The sequence below is a fragment of the Aplysia californica genome, unplaced genomic scaffold (assembly GCF_000002075.1).
Source record: "Aplysia californica isolate F4 #8 unplaced genomic scaffold, AplCal3.0 scaffold00028, whole genome shotgun sequence".
In the NCBI taxonomy this organism is placed as follows: Eukaryota; Metazoa; Mollusca; class Gastropoda; order Aplysiida; family Aplysiidae; genus Aplysia; species Aplysia californica.
The window spans coordinates 1,398,389-1,419,087 of NW_004797298.1; the positions used below are offsets into that span (position 1 = coordinate 1,398,389).

Below are 20,699 nucleotides of genomic sequence, written 5' to 3' on the forward strand. Positions count from 1 at the left end.
GGGGGCATAAAAACATTTTCATTTAGATTTTTTAAAAGAAAAACAACACCTGTGAAAACTTCTGTCCACTGCAGCATCATATCGGTTCTTGCACTTAAATACAACACAGGTGGAAGGCATTTTTTAAATTGACTTGCCTACTCTCGGAATAAAACCTTCTTTCTTATCTAGATTTCATTCCGCGAGCGCAGCGCAGGTAGACCATAGTTCCGCTGTGAGAGAGGGCTCCTATCAGGCGTGCGGTGCCGCCCACAGAGCATCCTCCATTACTGTAAACTCCTTGCTGTAAACCCTCTCTGGACGAACGAATATGAGATCTACCCATAGGGTTATCTCCCTTTTAAACTTAGCAGTCTAGTGTAAATCTATGGATCTACCCCACCGACCGCACGAACCGGCAAGTTTCGTTTTCTGAATCGAAGTGTAGATGCCATCGTGTCATCAATTCTCGAAAGTCGTTTCCTTCATAAAACAGGTAGTGTCTTTTTTGGTTCATAGGTATTGGTTGTAAAGAAGTCAACAATGTCCTAAATGAAAATTAATAAGTAGAAAAAGGTACAAAAAATATTTAAGACTTTAAAACTTCTCTTTTTGAAATGTACATGGTTGTTATTTAGCACTAAACTGCATTAAGATGGTGTACCTGGCAAAACGGATTAACCTTCACGTATGCCAATTTGCAAATTGTAGAGAGTCCAGTAAATTGAGAATGTGTATGGAGCACTGTGCTGGTAATAGCCGAGGAATCTCTTTGTATTTTCGTATACTTCTTTTTCAGATAGAGTGTGGTATTATAAATGGATACAGGGAACAGGTCTCAGTCGTTTTATCTTTCCGTATAGCGAACATTCACAAACGTTCGCAACTAACATACGTTTCAATCGCTTTGAAAACACTCTATTTCTTTTATTCACCAGTCCCTTGGTTGAAATTCCTGGCAAACTTCTTCACCTTGGGAGGACCGGAGACTTCATCACTTTCCCGACGCCTGGCTGGAATAATAGTTTCCTCCAAGTTGAAATTGTTGCTGCCAGAAGAGACACGCTATGTGGAGAGCGCACACGTCGAGACAGGTAAAAGCTGTTGCCCTAAACACGGCAAACAAGAAATACATGAGTCCTTACACATGATGGATTTGTCGCCGGTCGTTGCAATGTACTGGATCACCCTGCCGTTATTATTATAAATTCTGAACTTGCTTCTGCTAACTTACACACTGACACTCCCCAAGTCCAAGGCAGGACCCACAATAATACTACAGTTGGTTGGCTTAGGTTTAGTTAGCGAATGTTAGATCTAGATCTAGATCTAAGTCTATATCTATATCTAGATCTATATTTACTCTGGAATTGGTGGTTCCATTTGTAGTGACTCGAGTCTGAATAGATGCTGAATAGGAATAGGTGGCAATTCTCACCCGGGGTGAGAATAGAAATACGATCGACATCTCACCCCGGGTGAGACTTGCCACCGTAGGCTATTCTCACCCGGTGTGAAACAAAACCTGTTTTTCCTAATTTCGGAATACTTTCTATCGATGTGGATGATCAAATGGATAAAGGCAAAGAAAAGATTACGATAGCTCAAAAGTAAGCTAATTTTATCGACTACAGAGATGCTATGGCTATTTCACTTTTCGAATCGAGCCGAACTAAGGGGGTCGCCATTTTGTTTTGCCCGGAAGTTCTCGCAAGATCTACTCCTCCCCTCTTCTCTCTCTCTATCTCTTTCTGAATACTGTCTATCGGTGTGGACGATCAAATTGACCAAAACAAAGTTAAAAAATGATGTTAAAACACAAAAGTAAATTAATTTGGTCGTCTACAAAGATGCTACGGCTATTTAACTTTTAGAATCGAGCCGAACTACGCGGGTCGCCATTTTGTTTTGCCCGGAAGTTCTCGCGCTACTCCTCTCTCTCTCTCTCTCTTTCTCTCTCTCTCTCTCTCTCTCTCTCTCTCTCTCTCTCTCTCTCTCTCTCTTCACTGCCCACAGACAAAATTGTACGCTTTTAGTAGGCTAACAGTAGTAGTAATGGAACGTTTGTTCACGGTACAGAATTCTACAATTTTTCTGTTATCACAGTGCAGAATTCTGTGGTTTAGGGTGAACGCAAAATTGGTTGGCCTAGATCTAGATCTAGGCTATAACGGTGAATGCGCACCAGGTGAGAATAGCCAAAACACTCGCCTGCTCTATTCTTCCCCGGGGTGAGCATAGAGGTGGCCTTAAAAAAGGCCACCTCTATAGTATATATAGCCTAATAATAGCGCAGGCGAGCCTTTTGGCTATTCTCACCCAGTGTGCCTTCACCGTGACTGATATGCCAACCAATGTAGCGTTCACGGTGAACAAACGGGCTGGATTGTACTTTACCGGACCACCAATCTCGGCCCGTGATTACTACGCGCATCCCTAGCCTAACTACGCACTATAGTTCTCTACGTGCGGACAAAAGGTAGTTCCGCGGGTGACTTCGCGCTCGCACAGTGCAAGCCTGCGACGACTGGCGAGGCGAGGTGAGCGAGAGGTGGTGGTTGAGGGTGGGCAGGGGATTTAACTTTGTTGGACAACCATGTATCATACTGGTAAGTGTGGGGAGGGGGACTCAGGGGGGCTTGCAAGCCCCTGGAAACTATATAAAAGAAAACACAAATACGAAACAAAAACATGAGCGGACAGTCATGTTTACAAAGATCAATGTAACAACAGTGGGGGGTTTCAGGATAGCCCCTGGCAACACACACAAGAAATCAATAACATGAGCGGACAATCGGGGTAAATCTAATTAAAGTTGAACAGGCCGAGCCTTGCTTCGCAGCACTCGCCAAGTCGGGAGCAGGGCCGAGGGGGTTGCAATTATGCAAATGAACCCTCGTACGCATCTCTCGCCCTCCATTGTACTTTGCCGGACCAGTCGCGAGCAAATAAGAATAGTGGACCACGTGATTAGATTGACCAATTACCCGCAAGGTGTCAGGGTGGTTGGTCAAAGGGCACGGTAGCATGGTCGTGATGACTGAAAAACCCGGTAAGAGACGTCAGTCGATTGTGGGCTGTTGAAGGGAGAGGAAGTAGAAAACTGAGTAGGAGAGTGAGTAGGGGAGCTTGGAAAGGAAGAACAGCGAGCCACTAGGCACCAGAGGCGCAATAGCGAAAGTAGTTCCGTCTGGTGGTCCGGTAAAGTACAATCTTACCAACAAACGTTCCAGCGCTTTTGTGTTGAAAGCGTGCAATTTTGTTTATGGGCAGTGAGAGAGAAAGGGAGAGAGGGGGGGAGGGGAGAGAAAGAGAGAGAGAAAGGGAGGAGTAGCGCGAGAACTTCCGGGCAAAACCAAATAGCGACCCGTGTAGTTCGGCTCGATTCGAAAAGTGATTTAGCCGTAGCATCTTTGTAGTCAACCCAATTAATTTACTTGTTTTAACATCATTTTTTATCCTTGTTTTTGTCAGGTTGATTGTCCTCACCGATAGACAGTATATATATTCAGAAAGAGAGAGAGAGAGAAGGGTAGATTTAGATCTTGCGAGAACTTACGGGCAAAACAAAATGGCGACCCGCGTAGTTCGGCTCGATTCGAAAAGTGAAAAAGAAAATAGTGAGCTCATGACTCTTTCTGCAGCCTTTCTACTGTTACTCCTTGGCTCCTTCTCACTGTTGTCTTTCACTTTCAGGTAGACCCCTGATCTCCTGATAGGAAAGATCTACACCTTGCCTTCTCGGACAAGTGCGAAAAATCTCGGAGGTCCGGTGTGCAAGTTGCGCATGTTAAAAAGATTCCTTGGTGGTCTAAAATCTATAAGAGTAGGCTTCGGCCGCCACCCGGGCAAAATTAAAAATTTCCTATCTACTGAAAATATTTAACGTGTCCGGCGCGCAGTTGCGAGCGCCGTAAAACACTTACAAAAAAAACACGCACGCACGCACACACACACACGCACACACGGGCCACTTCATTCGCAAATTATAAAACCAAAAAATCTCGAGTATGGAAACCGTTAAGAGAAATAGAGTTCAAGTTTATTTACCTGAGCGTTCGGAGAAATAAAGCCTTTAATTTATAAGGAATAACTATAGTCCTTACCATGACAAGAAACATGTCCTCATCACGAAACCTGTTGTGGAAAACAAATTCATGGAGATAAAAGGGAACGATCACGATCACGTGGTATGTCGAACTTTTTTCAGGACAATTTTTGTTTAGCTCATCCACATGTTTTCAATGTGTTCGGTGTGAATGTTTGGATCGCCCGGGACCACAAAGTGATGCTGATGAACAATAACTGATAATTTACTCGCTCCAATATTCGAAGTGTCTATTCAATTAACGTGTTAAATTGTTGCACATCAGGTAATAATAATGTGCTACAAACGCAAGTAATAACGTGTTGTTGTTCTACATTGAGTCTAATAATTTATGCACATAAAAATGCACTTTTACCAAGCAGTATAAATAAAGTGGAATGAGCATAGTGCAGAGGCAGGTGTTTACCTGTTGCATTTTTTAGAATTTCGAGTACTGTTGCTCTTCCATCAGTTTTATATTCAGGAGGGAAGAAATTCTGTGGCCGTAACGTGCGACCACTATGAAATAGTAATAGAGTAGAGGGTTATGGTTACTGTTAAGGTTAGGGTAAGGGCCATAGGTTTTTATGGTGTTTGTTGGGGTGGTCACTTTTTGCGGAAGCACTCCCTTCAGGAGGAACCAGTTTTGTGTGTTTGAAAAGAATCGGTTCCATATACATCTACTTTATTTTCCAGGGTCGACAAGTCCTGAATGCTTGCAGAAGGCATTTAGCTGCAGAGGCTGGCCAAGGAAGTGTTCCCCCTCCGATTCCTCCACCTCCTCCTAAGTCGTAAGTAGTTATTTTGCTTTGTCTTAGTCTTCTTTTGCTATATTATGTGCTATAAATTTAGTTGGGTTTTTTTTCTGGACAATAATAGCAGGGACTGTACATGATACTTTCTCTCTTGACTTGTGGTGCATATATAAAAGTTTTTCAACGCAGTATTTGATAAGAATGAAAGTGACTGACTTCACTTGAGGAACATGCTTATTTTCTACTGTGAAGGTGTTAAAGCCATTCCCTCTTGTTCTGTGGTGTGAAGAATATAAGCACAAAAATAATGTGCTGGGGAATCTGGATTTTTGAGTTGTTGTTTGTTGAAAGATGTGCCTTGATAGCCACATTCTTTCTGGAAAAAGGTAACGCTGAAAAGCAGTAGTAGTAGGAGCAGATTTCGTCAGAGGGGTCACCAACCATCCTGCAACCAGCTTTGTAAAGAAATCTGTTCAGTTTTTAAAAACATTTTGAGTTTCAATGGTTTTTCCCTTTTTCAATATTATATTATGATTATAATCATGTCTGTTATCAGGACACAATGAATCAAGGATGCATCATATTGTTTAAATTTTGCAGTTTTAATTTTTATTAAGAGCAAGTTTTATTCATTATTTTTAGAAAACACTGAACATTTCCTTACAGTACTTTATTTTGTGTCTGTTTTATTTTTTCCATTACAGTGGTGGTTTCGGTTTCTTGAAATTCTTGGGCGTTTCAGTTCCTCTAGCCGGAGGAGGTACAGTGGGATATGCTTGGTATGACCCAGAATTTCGTAAACAACTTGAGACAAATGTGCCATATGCCAAAGAGCTCCTGGAGAATGTATTACCAGCGTCTGAAGCTGAAGCAGCACCAGTGAGGTATTCTTTTAGCTTTTTTTTTGTTTTTCTCTTTTTATAGCAGATGAGCTTGGCACCATCGTCTGTCTGTTATTTTAAAGCTTATCTTGTTTGTGAAAGTAAACACATGTTGTTGTTTTGTTGTTGTTTTTTGTTGTTGTAAATATACTTTTTATTCATTTTGTAAGTCAGTACATGAATGGATGAGTGTTTTAGACAAATTATGTTTGGGTTTTTAAATTTATATCTGATGCTGTAGTTTTATTACTTTTTGTAGATTCAGATGCGAATAGACACATTAACAATTAAAAAAAAACTCGGAAAAAACCTGTCAAAAGCAAGATATACTTCTTGAATAGAAACAATTTTATTAAGACATCTTTTTTCCTGTTATGCTTTGAAGACTACTGTTAGCACTCTGATTCATTTATGTTTATCAGGTGCATGAACTCTAATTGGGGGCTCTAGTTGTCTAGAGATTAGGTGTTCGCCTCACAATCAATAGGTCCCGAGTTCAAAACCTGACAGCGAAGGGAAATTTTCCCCTTTCAACTTTCCTGCTCTGTAATCATGTTCTGTCATCTGCTTTCATTTCCACTTCCCCCGCCCCCTCCTCTGTGCTCCTGACTCTTTCTTCTACCTTTTTACTGCTACTCCTTGACTTCTTCTTACTGTTGTCTGTCAGCCACACCCCAGATCTGAAGGTAGGTAAGATCTAACTCCAAGCCTTCTCGGATAAGGGTGAAAAAAAAACCTGGGAGGTCCCGTGTGCAAGTTATGCACATCTATGATTTCTTGATGGTCCTAAAATCGAAAAGGGTCTAGGCTTCGGCTGCCACCCAGGTAAAATTCAAAATTAATTCCTACCAAACTTAAAATGTTTAATGTGTTCCGCCCGCTCATATGACCTTATATGTAGTTGCGAGAGACGTAATACACTCACCAAAAAAAAGTACTGTACTTGACTTTGCTTTTTTTATTGCAGGCCAGAGAAGCCCGTTCTGGCTCCAGCTCTTGGGAATGCTTCTGTGCTTAGTGTAAGTTTTGACTTTATGGTACCTGCTCAGAATTACTTTTTGTTGCTCTTCCTGGGAGGAATTTTGTATGTGTGCCGCAAGCTGCTGTTTAATGGTTTATACTCGAACTATCTAAATCTGAAAATGTAGGGCTGTTTGTGGAGATTTGTATAGGTTGTGTTTGTGGAGTAGAAGCCTGAGCTTTTGAAGACTTTTAACTGTATTGTCCCAACTTAAAACAATAAGGAACTGAAGTGAGACGGAAATGACTCTGCTACTATTATTAAAAAATTTTCTGTTGTGCTGTGACACATTTCCTATAACTTTGGGAAAGTAACACAATGCATGCTGTTGAATCTCTTCAGGCAAGTATGTCAGTTTGGAACACTTGTTTAGGTAATGGTTTACATATGTATGTATTTTGTTATTATTGAGGTGCATTTGGAATGAGTTTGCCAGCTTTTTCTTTATTCATAACATAGTTTAGGGTTTACTGAAAGGATTAAACATATCACTTTAAGACTCATTGTGCATCAGTTGTTGGTGGGCAATCTAGTATAGCCATATTCATTGTTTTCTTTTCAGTATAAACAGTTAGTCTGTTCCAGATGAAATGTTATTGTTGTTGACCTGAGTACAACTTGACTTGAGCCCGTTCTTCCTTTTAAGTTGAAGCATTTCCTTTTATTCTTTTCTTTGTCACTGTAAAGGTTCAAGATGATGTGGCGAAACAGTCTTCCCAAGTGTCAGCACCAAGTGAGTACTGGTATTATATGTGAAATTAAAGTTTAAGGGAGAATGAATACATTATTTTAATACATTGATTTATACGTCTTTTTTTGGTTTTGTCGGGATAGTAATGTTATTTCGTGGGTGGTTGGCGGGTGCTCTGGTATGGTTTGCTCCTTCTTTCCTATCAAACATCTGTCGTCCTTATCTCCCCTCCTTTTTTGTGTATGTTACTCTCTTGTAACACATAATCTTTTCTTCGGCACTTATATGACCCTATTGTGTTGCAAGTGCCATAAAACTCTTACTAAAACTTAAGTGTTATTTCAACTACAGCCATATGAGCAGTGCTATTTGTGTATTGTCAGTTTTCAGTGCTCTTGCTTGCAATGTGTCGTGTGGGTGGTTGGTGGGTACTTTGTTGTCATCTACTTCTTCTTTTTTCAGTGTTTGTATAGTCACAGTCTGTTCTCGATGAAGATGAAGTGAGGCTGTTGTCGTTGTGACTCATTGTACACTCCAATCCAACACAATGCTTTCAAGGAGTATTGTTACATTTATGCATTCCTTCAAGCTTGTTGGTTGTTTCCTCGCATTTTTATGACAAGTGAGAGTGCTTTCTATAGAATGGTCTATGACATATTTGATGATAAAAGGTGTATCGAACCATATAAGAATATTGTGGTATGGTTGTAAAGTAATTTTTGATGTACTTCGATTGCCGTTATAACTGCGTTTTTGTTCCCATAGTTTCTCATATTGCAACCTCAGTGCTTTCTTGTCGTATCTCCATTATTTTAAACAGTGAAAACAGTTAATAGCTAAGAGTGAGCTAAAGAAGAAGTCACATTTTCAATGTTAAAAAAGTGGAGATACGAGAAGAAAGCACTGAGGTCGCGATATGTTGGTGTAATGATGCTGATTTGTTTATATTATGTTTTGTCATGTCCTTTGAACTTTTGGGCACGGGAAAGAGAATATGTCATTATTGGTTCCTTCTTTCCTTGAAATATTTTTCATCCTTAACCCTCCTCCTTTAAAAAAAATATGTTACTCCCTATTAATGCTTCTAATCTTCAACACCTATATGATCTATTCATGTTGTAAGTGCCATAAACAGTGACTAAAACTAAACTAAAGGAAGGGATGACTGACAAATGCTTTAGTGTGGTGTGAGCTTGTTTCTTCTTTTAAGGGTCCCTGTTTTCCTAAACGTCTCTGCTAACATGTAGCTGTTGTCAAAGCAACTCAGTTTAAACTACAACTGAACTCAACACCTGCCTTTAGTGCAGGCTTAGAAATAAGAACATTAAACTCTTATATCTAAAACCCTATACTAAAACTAATTAAAAAAACTCTTAAATTTTGATGCTGACATTCTAGGTCTGTGTGTTAAATTTAATTGAAATTTGTCACTTAAGTCAAAAGCAAAAGCGATTTCTTTGCTACTCCCCCTGAACCTCCGAAAAACTCTGAAATAATTTGGTTTTGGGAAGTCATCAGCTGGCCGCCATTTTAGTTCTGCTGTGCTGACCTATTTATGGTGCTAAGAGGGTTAATATACAAGTATGGGAGCACGACATTCATATCTAGGTGGAGTCTGAACCGTTTCTTGGAATATTTCCTCCTAACCCACAGTCTTGACGAGGGACCAAGTGATGCTTTCAAAAAGATTCTCGTTGTGTTTTGTATAACATTAAAATTAAGTCACATGCGCATCAGCAACAACAATAATGACTATTTGCTCTTATGTTTGTTGCTTATTTACCCAGCAGCCTTCCCTCTAAGTTGGGTTAAAATGGCTAGATGTGCTTCTGAGGATCAGATTGGTTTTGCAAAGAGACGCCGCTATAAGCGCAAAAAGAAACCAGACAGTTACCTTAGTTATTGCCAGGCCACCACGGATTGTGAAAAACCTAATGAGCAAGATGATATTAACCTGAAAGAAGATAATGAAGAGGACGATGAAGACAGTGAAGATGGAATCAATGGTAGGTAAAAATCTACTGTCTTCAGGCTGATTTGAGGCATCTTCTCATCTGTTTTTGAAAAGTTTGTCATTTCTTCTCACATGTTGCTGTTTATTTAAGAAGGACTTCAAGAGGTATTTCCTTACTCATTACCACAGTTGTATTTAAGCTGAGTATGGAGGAAGCAGAAACCAGAAGTATAGCGTGGTGGTGGCTTGCTGAAATCATTCTCTATATTGGCGTTGATCTTGACTTTGGGGAAAAGCAGCATATAATGTTCAGTTATGCTTCTCTCTTCCTGTTTTAGCCTTTTTTTATGTTCAAAATGTGGAAGAATATATTTTTCTTGAGGCATCTGCAAGCTTTCTTGTTTTGTATTTTTGTGTATTAGCTTTTTTATTTTTAATTCTTCCAGTACATGGTATGATGTTCTGTAATGCTATTTGAAGTTGAGTTTGAATTTGGTCCTTGTTATTGAAGATGTGATTATGTTAATCTCGTCATTGTGTTGAATATTATTCTGAATATGTTGCCACTACTCATGAATATTATTATAACCAAGATTACTATAGGAAAATGAGACTTCAGTACCCTAATTTGTAGCTTATTTTCTGTTCTTTCTTTTTTTTTTTCAAAATATCAAAAGATGCCTCATGTATGGAAATTCGTTGATGGTTCCAGAAAGAGAAAGTGTTTTGAAATCTCCTAGAGCTGTGAATGTAATTGCAAAAAGAGTACAGAGTTTGTGAAAAAGTCTGAATTTTTCAGTCAGTCTGATGCCTGTGTCACGAGTGGACGCTTTTTCATAGGAGTGTGGGATACTGCTGAGATTACCATTTGTTTTGGAAAGAAGAGTAATGACACTTTCTGTTCATGAGTGCACATTCACATGTATATGTATACATTTTCAAAACACTTGGTTGCAAAAATATGTAGGTAAATTCTCAACAGAATTCCTTCATATACTGTTTTAAAAAAATAATTGAAAAATTTATTTTGAGTTTTTTTTTATAACAACTGAAAAAAAGCGTTACCCTCTTACCCTCTAATGGCTGAAAGATAAATTGAAGCTGTTTTAGTTTATAAATTTGTACCACATCCAACCAAAGCCTTACCCCTTGACGGCTGAAGGATAAAATTGAAGCTGTTTTAATTTATAAATTTGTACCACATCCAAGCAAAGGAGGCTCAATGAGCATTTGAAGAATCCCTTTGCTGATGTAGTTGTTCAAGTTTCCTGTCACTGTCTTTGATGGGACATACAAATATAGGGTGGACCCGTGTTGATAACCAACTTCCCATTGGTATTGAATGTAGGGAGCCAAAAAAAAGGTAAAAGGAGCGTTTCCAAGGGTACAGTGCCTGGTCTGAAGATCAGCATGCTCGCACATAAATTTTGTGATTGCAACCCTGATATCTTCTTTACTTGACTATGATGTCTCTTGGGGTTTAAAAACACCCCAGCAGTTATCTGATGTGACTGCATCATCATAGTTAAAATGTATGACCTGTTGAGCTTACAGAAGCAGAATGTGTAAAACAAGAATACAATGTATTTGGTTAGTTTTCATCAGCACTTGCATTTTATTCCTATAGCCACAGAAGTGAGGGTGAATTGTTCATGCCAGCATTATGTTTTGGTCTTTATTGTTATATTGATTCATAATTGGTCGCTTTTAAGCTCAAGGGGGCTATCCCCGAAAATGGTGTTTTGAGAAATTCGAAGGTAAAGTTTTTGCCCCTTGTTCAGTTTCTTTAAAAGACAAGGAGAATTTTCTCTATATCCAAACAAATATACACACCAATGAAACCAAACTTCTCCTATAGGTAGGGCAAAGTCCACTTTTGGTGTAGGTCAAGATTTCTTAAACCCCGAAACCTGGGTTAGCCCACTTGTCCTTAAAAGCAACCAATTATAGTCGTTTGTTTTGACTATGTGAAACATTTTTTTTATTGTTCGTAGTGGATTGGTGTGCGTTCATTGTTGTTCACTTTTTCGGGGATGTATGATTAGTTTGAATATGTGCAGCATTCTTTTTAGAGTCCTTGTTTCTGAAATTTTATGTTGTGCTTGAATTGCTTAACAAAAAAAGTGCTCTTGGTAAATGTCCAGTTGAAGTGAAATGTTTGAGGTTTATGATGGTGCAAATTGCCCTTGAATTTACAATCTAAATTTTGAATCTCTACCTTAGACTTATTATTTTTAAAAATTGTAAGCAAAACAACCTGATAAGGGGAAGTTTATGTTTTTCCTTTGTGAGCCTGCAAGCAGTAAATGCTGTTTGCTTTTTCCATAACTTTACAGGAAAAACTCATCTTCTAAGTGAGCAGAGGTTAGACATGGCTGAGGTGCTAGTCTTTCATGAAGGTATAAAATTCAAACTTCTGTTCCAATCTTTCTTTGTGTTAATTTGTTTTCCAACAGCTGTATTTTACCCCAAAATGCAATCCACAATGAGTAGAAATAAATTGTTGCAGTAGCGAATTTGTTTTCCAAGAGCTGTATTTTTACCTAAAAATAGCAGTCCACAATGAATCAAAACAAATTGGCACAGCAGTGAATTTAAAAAATGCAATGAAAAATAAAATAGTAACTGCAAAACCCCCAAAAAGAGTAAATTCACCAGTGCTTCTTTGTTTTACCTGTATTGCGTTTGTCTCATATCTTTCTCAAGCAATTGTTATTATGATTAACTATGCTGACCATATCTGATAGACTGTTTACAATTTGTGAAGCATGCTGACGAAATGTGTTACTTCTCACTTCCCGAGGAGGTGCTACCAACTGAAGTGTCTTTTTAGGCCATTCCCAAAGGGGGGACATTAACATCTCCAGTTCTTTTGCACAGTAGAATTGTAATTGTAAATGGGCTGATTCATCAATTTCATGCTCATAACTGCCTGAACTGCGACAGGGAACTGCTGCTTTTTCTTTCTTAATCCTTACTATCGTCATTTTCCTTCTACTTTTTTTTGTATGATTGTCACACTCTTGTGACCCGCTATTTCCGGGGTGCCTTGATAGTCGAAGCAGACTTTGTGCTGTTGAAGCTAGAGAGGTGAGCAGAGTAAGTCTGATTCCCTGTAAGGACTTCTCTGTTGACATCCACCCCTTGGTGCTCATAGGACCTTATGCAGTTGTGAGCGCCGAAAAACCTCTACTAAAAGAAAAATCATCAAATGGAGATGTTATCTAAGAATCGACGCAGGGGTTAAATTTGTAGATTTTCAAGTGGTACCCATTTCTTCAAGGTTAATACGTCTGATATATTTTCATACTTATGAATTATATTTTTCATACTTATAAATTGTCCTAAATCAACCTATAAATTTGATCTATCTATGTCCCTAGAGCTAAAATCCAAGAAGTAAATAATTTTGTCGGCACACCTGACATCTTAAAACATATTGCAGTGACAGTAAGGAAATGAAAGTGGGCAGTGAGGGAGTTAAAATAAACTGGTTTTAGTTTCTTCCCTGCCTGTGTGTCAAAAGTTATTTCAGTCTGCGGGTTCTAGTGGAGCAAAGAAAAAGAAAGCAAAGTGTAATTATTTTAATTTCCTAATATAAAGTAAGGATAGTGCTTGGCATTGAATTGTTATTTTTATAATTTTTATCCTATTCAGATGATAGAGTGTACAAACTTAGAAATCCTGTTTGGTTTTTCTTTTATTTTAGGCTTTTTCAGAGTCCTTTTATAAAGACGCCCAAAGTCTGCAAGATTGTGTGCAGGCTGTTTCAGTGACTTAATGGCTCAAACACAACTTAAAGATAAAAATTAATTATATGGAGATATTTAATCACATTTTTTTTAAAGAGTCCGTATTAATATCAAATCCGCTTTTTTCTAGATATATGAACATAATTTCTCTGTGTTAAGTTCTGTGCTTTCGACCTTGGATAAATGGATCTGTAAGTTAATTATCTTATTTCCTTCTCTGTAAGGATCTTTTGACCTCATAAGGGTATCTTTTGGTGCTTTGAATATAGACACAGAGAAAGAGATTACAGAGAAATTGATGTCTAACACTCAGAATCCTCTTCATGACATCACAGGTAACTGGTTCTGTTGGAAAAATTGATTTTTTTATATATGCTTTCAATCTGTTTATTTTCTGTTTTGTTGAGTTTATTGTCATCAGAATTTTTAGAACATTGTAGAAGTGACAATTTTTAGTGTAGAATATTTTGATGTCCTTAATGCATTGCCACTATGTCATCTGATCAAGGAGTCTCTTTCTGTTACTGTTACTGATGTCTATCCTTTAATTGTTTTGCTGTGACTTCAAGGTTTATAGACATTCTTCTGCCTGACTTGCCGATTCTTACTCTCAGTTAGTCTGCTTAAGTTAGGAAATGCTGCATCTTTTTGTCCATTTTTGTATTTTCTTTGAATTATGTTCGTTTGCTGGTCTTACTTCCTATCATAGCTTGAGATATTCCAGCAGTCCTTAGCTTTAATGCCTTTTTATGTTTCACTAACTTACCTTTTCTCAATGAGACTCCACAAAGGTATATCGATGCTCAGTGTAAAACTCCATCATAAGTCAGTTTTCAAAATGGTGTATGGAGGAGTCCTACCCTAAGCAGTCAATATGTGTACTTTTAAATTACTTTAGTATTATGAGTTTAGCTTTTTGAAATGTTTTGTTACTTTGAGCAAAACGAATTGCTCTTCTTTTGCAAAACTTGCATTGCAATCTTTTTGCAGGTTATGTTAGTGCCCTTGTAAGTGGTGTTCCATTTCCCTCAGATTTAGATGTGACCAAGTATCTCAGCTATGGTCCATATGTGTCATATCTTGGCCATACAGAAATGTCAGGTACTACTTTTAAAAGAATTCAAAGTTTAATTTTTTGCTTTCCTCTGTTATTGTGCTGTTATTGTTAAGGTTGTATTGGAAGTTTTTTTGTGAATGAAATTTGATATCTGGAAAAGTTTTTCTTGTTTGTTAGTTCTGCGTGGTAGTCAGCTGTTAATTGTACCTTTTTTTATCAGGGTTGAGATCATTCATTTGTCTCATAGTTTCTCACGGTTTTTTGGTGTTTTTTTTTTCCAAACCCCCCCAAAAAAGACAAAAATTTCCTATCAAGTATTGTATTGTCTCGACAGATTAAATCATATCGAATGTGATACTCCGTGTCAAAAGATGCTTAGGTTTTGATACCAGCTGCTTGCAGTGTGGAATATCCTTTGTTGTGTCTGTCAAAGAAAAGAAACATTTTATTGTTTGCTTGATGTTCCATGTATTTGACGGTGACTTATTTGTGCCCCTCTGCTATAGTGAGTGTTGTGTTCTTAATGTACTGATGATTGTTAAGGACTGAATTATCATGTGTCTTGATATAAAAGGGGTTTTATTTTATTTTCACGTGTGATATGTAGGTTGCGCAAATCAGCAGTTGCATTATTCTAGTAATGTGAAATATGCCTGTGTATGTGTGTGTGTGTGTGGGGGGGGGGTTCACATGTTTGTGTGTATTTGTGCGTGTGTGCGTGCATGCATGTGTGTGTGTGTGTGCATGAGTGCAATATAGATAATAGGTACGAGTACCCGCCCTGTCTCCTTATGGAGTTGTGCAATGTTCCTGTTGCTTATAATTTGTTTGGTTCTTTCTCCTTAAATAATAAAAAAAAAATTTGTTTGAATTTTGAGTTTGGACTCAGCCCGGGGTTGTTATTTCAACAGCTAGTGGTCTCAACCCCAGCCGTCTCCTAGGCCCCCTTGAAGAGGAATTGGTCTGAAAAGAAGAGAGACTCTTCATTACATGTGGGCACAAGATGCTTTTTTTATGTCGATCAAGTGTGTGGCCTGCCATGTCATGACATATTGATATCACCTGTTCAATGTATTATTGAGTTTCTTCTGACCTAATTTTTGTGAATGTATGCAAAATGAGTCTGATTTCACATGTTGATTAATTAATATGATGTCTTTTTTTCTTTTTTGAACTCCATCATAGTTATAGTACTTCTCTACATTATTATAAAACAGTATATTTTTAGTGTATTGCTTGTGCATTCATTGTGTTTTGAATATTATACATTTGTCTGAAACTTTGTAATATATTGAATATATGAATATTTGGGATATGCGATCACCTTTGTCCCCCTCCCAAGGTCTTAATTTGTGATAATGGTTTTTGGCTTTGGGATGAAAGGGCTGTGTACCTTCTGATGTTTGTAGTTTGCTCCATGAATTGTTTCTTATATGATTTTGCATGTTTTTCTTGCTGTAGTTTTGCACTGATAAGAAGAAATTTGCTTATCCCTTTTTTGAGTGACATGTTCTACTTTGATGTGGATGTAACTGTACTACCTTTAATTTCCCTTTTTTTCCATGTTCTTTTATTTCAGCGGCTATTGAACCTCAAAAGAGTCTGGCATCAGCTGAAGAGAAAAAGACTGGTGGTAAGTTTTTGGCAATTTTGTGGTTTTGTCTGTAATAACTGATACCTTGATATAAGAGAAACGTGGCTTGACTTTTATGGAGCTTAAAGTACTGATCTAGCTGACCTGTTCAAAATCATTTTCTGTATACCATTTCTAATTAAAATGTTAGATATTTAAAAAAAAAAGAATGCATTACATCTGAATTTCATGTTGTTGTACGTTTATGTTTATGTACCTATCATTGAAAGCCAGATCATCCCCATTCTAAATCTTTCATCCACAATTCTCATAATGAGTAGCAGAATTTACTGGGAGTAGGAACTTAAAAACTTTACCAAAATGTATTATTCTTCCCAGTATCTGACGAGCCTAAAGCAATGGACCCATTCTTGAAGAAGGAAGAGGAGGAAAAAGCTGACAATGCAGGTGAGAAAAGTGAAGTCTCTGAGATACCTTTCAATTTTGAAATATCATGGAAATGTGAATAAATTGTTTTACTTCTTTTGTCAATATTTCCCACACCATAAAAAATTTACCTGTACGTGTCAAATTAATCTTGTAATTATGTTTGCACACCTCTTTGTTTGTGCCTGAGGCATTGCACTATCCTTTTTGTAAATGATAAGCCTTTTCTGAATTTTTATAGAGTTCAAAACTTTCTCTCATTGCCTAGCTGGATACAAGTTTGGACTACCACCCGTATGTTTTACCTCAAGAGTTTTTTCTTTTCTATTGTTGTTTTTCTTTGCCCCAACTGCAAAATTGTGTGGTTCCGGTTTAATCCCAGTCTGGATATTTTGTCCCTGTGAAAGACATTTTATTCAAACTCACTTCTCTTCGCTCTGTTAAGAATGGGTACCTTTGTCATGGAAAGTTCTTGACAGTATATATTATTTTGAGTACCTGTAAATGTCTGTTTGCCCTGATGCTTCCCAGGAAGCTCAGAATGTGTAATAATTTTACGGGGTCTTTTGGCGTTATAATAAACTAAATTGCGTGGCTTCAACTTTTGAGTAGCCATATGAACTGTACCTTTATATGCAAGCTATTATTATCGTTATTATTCCCATTTTTGCAATGGGTTCTCCTTTGTAATCTCTAAAGCGTCTAGTAAAGGGATGTTCTGTTCTAGATGCTGAAGTTAATGAACCCTACTTTCAGCTGTGCATAGTTTGTAAGTTCTGTGGTATACTTTGCTCCTTTTTTTTCTATTACAATCTATGTAACTATACCAGTGGTTAGGGAGTACCACAAAAAGAGCATTTTGTACTTTTCGTCTTGTTTCTGCCTATTTTTGATGCCCTGTCCTCATGCTAAATTTCCATTGTCAATAAGATGTGTTTCTCCTCATTCAGAGTAAATTATGGCAATGTTCCTGTTGCTTTAGTCTAATCAACCCTCTCATGGTCCTCCAGGAGTGCAGTGTCATGCTGGAATATTAGCACCCTTAAATATTTCCTTTTTGTGGAGATAGGCTGCCATCTTTTTTGTTGTTCCTGTCTAGCAATGAGCTATGTGTACTTTAAGTATCAAGTAGTAGTTGGGTGTTAAAAGCCTGTAAAAACTGACAAATCTGGTCTTTGTGGTAGCTTTTATCATGCTACCCAGTTATGAACTGCAGTTCCAACAGCAATGCGGGTCCCGATTTCTTTTCAAGCTTGAGGTATTGTTTTGTGTCCCCAGCCCTGGAGGTAGCTATCCACAGACTGTTGACCAACAGCCAGACCCTCACGGAGGAGGCTGTCAAGGCCCAGCAGGATGTAGCCAACTTCACCCGCAGTCACACCAAGCTGTTGAAGCAGGCTATGGATGAAACTTCTGATGTGAGGGCGAGGGGGATAATTACAAATGCATATTGTTGTTGCCCAGTTGTAACCATCTATCTGCCAAATTAGGCTTGTGGGTGGTGGCGGGTGCCCTGATGGTGTTTGCTCCTTCTTTCCTATAAAAAATCTATCATCTCTATTTCCCCTTCTCCTTTTTTGTGTTTGTTACTCTTTTGTAACACCTCTAATCTTCGGCACTTATATGACCTTATTGTATTGCAAGTGCCGTAAAACTCTTACTGGAACTAAATTAGGCATAAAACTTCTTTTGTTTGTATTCATGTTATTTACTTCAGTAATTGCAACTGATGATACTATATTAAGTAAAAATGCTATGGAAACATTATGAGTAATTCTTGAAGATAATAAGAAAGAAATTACATTTTTTCCCCCCAAAAGTAGTGTCTGACCTAATTTAGTGGTTACACGATTAGAGTCACACACAGTATTTATCTGATCCAGGGGTTGCAGACACTGTTTTCTTGAACAAGGAGATAGGGAATTTTTTCCTTCTAGATCAGGGATTAAAATGCTTGCTTTGTCAATGTGGCATGTATTACATACAGACTCTTAACTACTTGATCCAGCTGCTTCAGATATTTAAGGGATCCAGCTGGTACAAATTTCTTCATTGAGGGGTCCCAGACACTGACTTTTTCGAGTTAGGAGTTTCATTACACTCTCTCTTTTTCTTGAGACAACAGACACACACTTGGTACAGGGGTCATAGCACAAAAGGAAGGAGGGTAAAAAGTTTGACACACAGTTAAACTTGCAATTTAAAGTTGTAAATTTAAAACTTTCTTTCGTGTGGCTAAGCTGTATACATAACATATAAGGGAAGTTGGTCGTTCCTTTTCTTCAGTTCATAGTTGAGTATAGAATGCTTGACAGTTAGGTTGTTGAGGGTAAAGTCTGGTCTGTCTTGTTGGAAGCTATCAAAATAATATGAAAGAAATGATGGTTTGGAAACACAAGTAAATTAGATGCTAATTGAATAACTGAATACTAACACAGTAGTCACTGTTCGTAAGAGGTTCACAAGTGTATTTGAAACAAGTTTGTTTGATTTTTGCTGCTTGGACTTTATGCTTTTTGCTGTATTTGTTTCCAGATTCTTAAGAAGGATGATCAGTGGCAAGCAGTAGCAGTGGCCTTTAAGGAAAAAGAAAATGCTGTCCATCGTTCGAATGAGTTAGTTTCTGAGACAAAGTAAGTTGAAACCATTTCCATTTATTTTTGCCTTTTTCCTATTCTCATATTCAAAATGTGCCATAGTCTATTTAGTTCTTGTCCTGCTTTTCTATGTTGTCAATGTTTTGTATCACTCACTTTAAAAAAAAAGTATTTTAACACTATACATTTATGCCACAATTTTACTTTAACAACTGAATAAAATACTCTCCGTCGTGTTGCTGCTACTAAACAGATTTGTTATTTCTAACTAATAATGTTCAAGGTATGCAGAGCGTATTGGAAGAAAAAATCATTTTTTTGGTCAACATTCGATGGCAAAAACAAACCTTATTCAACAACTACTTTAAAATCTAGCTGAAAGAAAAGTATATCTCTATTGTCTAAAATTAAACTCAACGCAAGGTAATTCTAATAACTATCACACATTAATAGCCATGTTTATACAAGTAGTCAAACCAGTTTTTTTTAACAGGTTACTGAATATGGTATCTTAGTTGAGTTCTGCTTTGTGTTCAGGTACAAATTGGACAAGTATTCTGATCCCCAAAATTAGTTTGAATTTTATTGTCTAAATTGTACTTTATTAAGAACCACCTTTTTCTTTATACTGCTGATTTCTCAAAAGTTATGCACCTGATGTATGTCATTTTTTTTTCAAAATCACTTTTTAGGAAAGATTTACCATCAAAGCATGTTTGGTAAGTGTTTTACGAGTTTAAGAGTGAAAGAAAATACTCAATATTTGATTGCCCTGAAAGCTGTGTCTTTGTAGCACTGTCATTGGAGCCAAGTTTGTCGTGTTTTGATCTATGGGCCGGAACAGTAGCATAGCAAGTGATCCAAAGGCAAAAAAATCTCACTTGAAAATGTAACGGGACTTAATTTTTTACTTAATTTTTTTTTTCCAATTTGCAGGAAGAGCATAGAAAAGCTTCAAGACGTTCTTGCCAACAGCAAAAACAACAAAGTAACGAAGAACAATCCAGCTATTTTCCCAGCCACAAAGAAGGTTGTGGAGCTGACCAAGGAACTGGGCACAGCAAACTCTCAGGTGAGGATGTCAGCTTTCTCTTTTTTTTCTCACTTTAAAGCTTTTTTTTCTGTGGTTTTTTTTTTTGTGTGGTGGATACGATTTCAATATGAAGCTGTGGATGGGCGCCACTAGTAGGTCCTACTTCTTTACTTTCCCCTCTGTTGTTTCTGTCTGTCTGTCTTACTTTTTCCCGCCACTAAATGACCATTATTTTATGGATGTGCTGCTCTGTACTCAAACAAACAATCGAAACAAGGCCACAATTATTTGTTAATTTTAGCTTGTTGCATAAATGTATGTGTGCCTAAAGAAAGGTACCAAAAGTCGGATTTTGACCATTTTGAGTTAAGAGTTGTACCTTAAAGGAAATTCAATGATGAATTAGGAGGTCTTTGAATTTGTTTGGTATTACAAGTAGTTATTGAGATACTGCACATTTTTCGATGTAGAGTATAAAAATACAATTTTGAGAAAATTAGCTTTTAAGTTTAACAAACGTGAGAACACATACAAACATTAAAAAGCGGTTTTTAAAATGTATTTATTCTTTGAAAATTCATTTCCAATTTGGCATTTAGCTGGTATCTATATTATGAAAGGAATTTCAATGGTAAAACATAGCAGGGAGAGAAAACGTGCTTCAAGAATAGATTTTAACCCCTTTTAAAAGCAGTTTTCATTATTTGTTTTTATTATACCCTACCCTCAAAATAATTCTAAATATAATATTTAGAAGACAAATTAATGAAAACCCTGTGAGCACCCTGTAAAAAATGGTGGATCTATCATTTTTTTTATGGAAACACATTTTGGTCAAAAAAGTGATTGTTTTCATAATCAGCCTGTAGCTC

At 37.5% G+C, this 20,699-nt stretch overlaps 1 protein-coding gene across 7 annotated transcripts in view; it reads left to right on the forward strand.

The window, feature by feature from the left end:
* Positions 1-921: 921 nt before the first annotated feature.
* The window catches only part of LOC101854922 (MICOS complex subunit MIC60), a 28,821-nt gene continuing 9,043 nt past the window's right edge, over positions 922-20,699 (forward strand). Inside the window, exons 1-14 of one of the 7 annotated variants that reach the window (XM_005091340.3) lie at positions 922-1,073; positions 4,763-4,857; positions 5,526-5,705; positions 6,670-6,721; positions 7,411-7,456; positions 9,202-9,420; positions 11,705-11,767; positions 13,390-13,455; positions 14,153-14,221; positions 15,757-15,810; positions 16,150-16,218; positions 17,476-17,615; positions 18,733-18,830; positions 19,731-19,866. In XM_005091340.3, coding sequence (XP_005091397.1) covers positions 1,047-1,073; positions 4,763-4,857; positions 5,526-5,705; positions 6,670-6,721; positions 7,411-7,456; positions 9,202-9,420; positions 11,705-11,767; positions 13,390-13,455; positions 14,153-14,221; positions 15,757-15,810; positions 16,150-16,218; positions 17,476-17,615; positions 18,733-18,830; positions 19,731-19,866 — 1,314 coding nt within the window. In that variant the 5' untranslated portion in view covers positions 922-1,046. The remainder of the gene's footprint in view (positions 1,074-4,762; positions 4,858-5,525; positions 5,706-6,669; positions 6,722-7,410; positions 7,457-9,201; positions 9,421-11,704; positions 11,768-13,389; positions 13,456-14,152; positions 14,222-15,756; positions 15,811-16,149; positions 16,219-17,475; positions 17,616-18,732; positions 18,831-19,730; positions 19,867-20,699) is intronic. The other 6 variants (XM_035973555.1, XM_035973558.1, XM_013090657.2 and 3 more) reach the window with 6 other exon arrangements.